Source organism: Brassica napus, chromosome C5, assembly GCF_020379485.1.
Source record: "Brassica napus cultivar Da-Ae chromosome C5, Da-Ae, whole genome shotgun sequence".
In the NCBI taxonomy this organism is placed as follows: Eukaryota; Viridiplantae; Streptophyta; class Magnoliopsida; order Brassicales; family Brassicaceae; genus Brassica; species Brassica napus.
This window is the reverse complement of record NC_063448.1, coordinates 37551650-37555507: the sequence shown is the minus strand read 5'-3', so window position 1 is coordinate 37555507 and position 3858 is coordinate 37551650. Positions and strand designations below refer to the sequence as shown.

The window sequence follows — 3858 nt, the reverse complement described above, 5'->3', positions numbered from 1 at the left end:
AGCACTTCCTACACTTATTTTCTACACAATCATTCTTCAAAGTTCACACAAAAAAAAACGATGGCTAACAATCAAGCTTCTGTGTTGGTTAACAAAGTGAAGCCGCACAAGGATTCTTGGAAAGTGCACGTCAAGGTACTCCATTCATGGACTCAAAACACAACTTATGGAGGGGAAACTCTAGAATGTGTTCTTGCTGATCAAACAGTGAGGCAAAATTGTTTAGAAATTTACTACATCTGTTTTATGCGTACAATATTGATCTTTGCTATTGTTGTTTTTTTAGGGCGGAAAAATTCACGCAAGTTGCAAAAGAACTCAGATGTTTCATCTTCAACGAAGTCTCCCGCCTGGTGAATGGAGATTCATTGAAAACTTCTAGGTTTCAGCTTCTGGTGGTAAATATCGCCCGACTCCGCTATCTTACAAAATAACTTTCACGAGTGACACACTCATAGGGAGGTCAGTGTTTGAGGATGATGATCCTTATCTTAATTTTGTGAGTTATGAAGATATTGGTGGACAAGGTTCAGATGCAAATGTCCTCATCGGTATGATCGTTACTTTGTGTTTTATTGTACATATTCTCTAATAAATCAATAATTTTGTACCTTGCGGATTTGGGTTATATGAAATATATGTCGTTTTTACTCAGATATCATTGGTGAAGTTTTCAATCTTGACGGAATACAAATCGTGCAAGTTCATGGGAAAGACCGAAAGAGAGTTCACTTTCGTTTACGTGACACCAAGTAAGCTTCAGACAATTTGTTGAACTTAATAAAGATTTGTGTAGAAAACATGTGGTGATATTAGTCTGACTTTTATGCAGTGGTCATGATGTGAGGTGTTGCTTGTGGGGGAAATATGCAGAACAATTTGAACCCTTTATTGAAGATAACAATGTTGAAACCCTACTCTGCTTGATTAGGTTTGCTAAAATCAGCTTCTACCAAGGTATATACATCCTCAAATTTAATAATATCTTCAGATAAAATCATATTTTACATTAAAATATATGTGAATTTTTTGTAGGTGATATACAAATCACAAATGCATTTGATGCTTCACTTGTAATCCTCAACCCAACCATGAAAGAAGCCATCGAGTTTAGAGAAAAGTAAGTGAGCCATGACTGATAGTATTGGGTATTTAAGAAAATCGAATTGATGTCCAGTTTTTAATTAGAAATTTTTATTTTGGCGATTTACAGACTGTTGCAAGTGAATCGTCCTCTTGCTATTATGGGTACAAAGAGTGACAATCAAGTGATTAGGCGCCAAAAAACTGATTGGGACGATGGCGCCAAAAAACTGATTGGGACGATGTTCAATTCAGATCCATTGCTGAGATATTGGTGGGAATTGAGGTTGTATTAGCATTTTATATATCTCACTAACAAGCATTGTATTGATATTTTTTTTCTGTGTATTGCAGGTTCAGAGTTGCAAAATAATATGTTCAATTGAATCTGTCGATACAGATTGGGGTTGGTTCTACTTTGGATGTTGTGGCTGCAATAAACGTGTCTCTAGGATTCGTAGGAATGAGTTGGCTCAAAACGAGAAACCATTATGGTATTGCGAGAAATGTCACTCAAATGTCACAAAGGTTGAACCGAAGTAAGTGCCTCTTTTTATGTTATTTTTTGTATTCCTATGAATTGGAATTATAATTGTTTTCACTAATGGGTTTGTGAATATAAATAGGTACAAGCTGCATTTGAATGTGAAAGATGACAGTGGTTCATGCAAATTGATGATGCTTGACACTATAACCAGTGCCATTGTTGGTTGTGAGGCTGTTCAAATTTGGGATGGTTCATATGATGAGGCAAGTATATTTTATAGAAAAAATATAAATTCATCTGTATAAATTTTAATAGTATTACTATGATTTTATTTGTAGATTGAAGATCCTGAAGTAATCCCCATGCCCCTCGAGAGTTTAGTTGGAAAGTCTTTTTCTTTTGGTATTTCAATAACCTCTGGAAATCTAGATAATGGATCCAACACTTTCTATGTTTCTGAAGTATCGACTGGTAATGATCTTCCTAAACTCGAGACTCAATCTGAACCTGTTTCGGCTTTAGACACTAATTCAAGCACTCTGCCCAGTGGAGAGGTTTGTTATTCAGTCTTCGTTGGATCCATTTCAGATGATTTTTTATAAGATTGTTTATATACTTATCTCAGATCTTTTGTGTTTGTATTTATTATTCGAAGGTTCTGATGCTCAAGCCAAATTCTGCGAGTTCATCTGAAGGATTTACAACACCAACTGTCAAGCGCAAGGAAGAAGATGCTGAGCTGAAAGACATTACCTCTACCTCTAAGAAGTTGTGCACGAAGCCAGTGAAGTTGGAGAAGACTAAGGATGACACTAAGTGATTGACAGATTAGTTGCTTGCTGAAGTGGTTTTTGCGTCTCTGTTTTTTTTTTCATGGTTTATTTCTTTTAATTTTAAATTCTTATGCTTTTTTTTTTTACTTAAGAGCGTTTTGAACTCTAATAATATGATTCATGTGTTTTTTTATATATGTGGCTTTCCGTTATCCATATTTAAGTATTTCATTATTAGCTGTTCTATTTTATTTCTTGGGGTGATCGATAGATCCTAAATCATCATAATCATAAACTATCATATGAAACTGATCCAAAACCTATAATTCCACGTCCTATTATACCATACAACTTAGCATTCTGTTTAGGAAAAACTCTACAACTTACATGAGTTCTGTGTATGTTCATAAGTGGAAGTTGGAAGATTACTCTGATTTCCCGAGATTCTCTGATTGACCTAAAATAATAGGACCTTATGGTTAGTAAAATAATACAGTTAGAAAGTCAAAATTCTTATACAAATTCGTAGAGAAAATCAAAATTCCCTATAAAAAGTTACAAAATCATTATATCTCTTCGCTGATTAAACCAGAATATCACAAAAAATGTTATACAGTTTATAAGATCCTCAAGTAATCCTCAAAATCTAATACAGTCTACATCTTACCAATATTGATTGTCAATTTGAATTATTTAAGCACAATATCCAAAAAAATCCGTTTGCAAATATCCTAATACAGTTTACATCTTACCAAGACGTTTGCATTTTATATCTTACCAATATCGATTGCACTTTTTATTTTGAAAATATTTTGTTTCTATTTAAATTTTAAAAGGAACTAAACTCCTAAAATTATTAAGTGCGAATTTAAGAATATTTGGCAAATACCAAAACAAAAAAAAAACGAGTTCTAGCAGTCAACCACCAGTACATGAATTTTCAAGGAGCTTTGACAAACTTTCTACACCAGAACCGAGTCAAGTTCTATTAGTATCGCAGCCGGAAAATAACCTAAGTTTCTCATTCCAAGCATCTATGAAACGAAAACGTGATCTTGACAAAGGTGTCTCTAATAAAGAGAATCGGTCTCTTCAAGATTTCAATAGGAATTATCACAAATAGAAATTACGAAAATACATGTCAAGAGGCCGATTCTCTTTACGAAAATACAAACCTAATTAATGAGAAATTACGAAAATACATGTCAAGGTGTCTCTAATAAAGAGAATCGGCCTCTTCATCCATACGACAAACCTAATTATGTTCTTTTTCTTTCCATCGCTAGCAAGAGATAGAATCAATGTAGAAGACCATGATTATCATGTTAAAATCTCAAAGAAACGAAGAAAGAACCCTCCAACAGTATTAAAAGACATTACCAATATATCAAAGACCTTAGGAAATGACAAGGGAAATATAAAATCAAACAGAGGAGATGATACATGTGAAGATCATGACAGTGATGATGACGATGCAGAGAGCGACTGCAATATCGATTTTAGAGGTGGCCTAAA

General features: G+C 34.0%; 1 protein-coding gene across 1 annotated transcript; it reads left to right on the top strand.

The window, feature by feature from the left end:
• The first annotated feature begins 60 nt into the window (after positions 1-60).
• Positions 61-2390, top strand: LOC106362507. Its single transcript, XM_013802399.2, has 10 exons — positions 61-135; positions 383-551; positions 656-752; positions 833-957; positions 1036-1120; positions 1214-1268; positions 1438-1622; positions 1710-1833; positions 1909-2124; positions 2226-2390. Exons 1-10 carry the CDS (start codon positions 61-63, stop codon positions 2388-2390), a joined length of 1296 nt encoding a protein of 431 aa, XP_013657853.2.
• The last annotated feature ends 1468 nt before the right edge of the window (positions 2391-3858 follow it).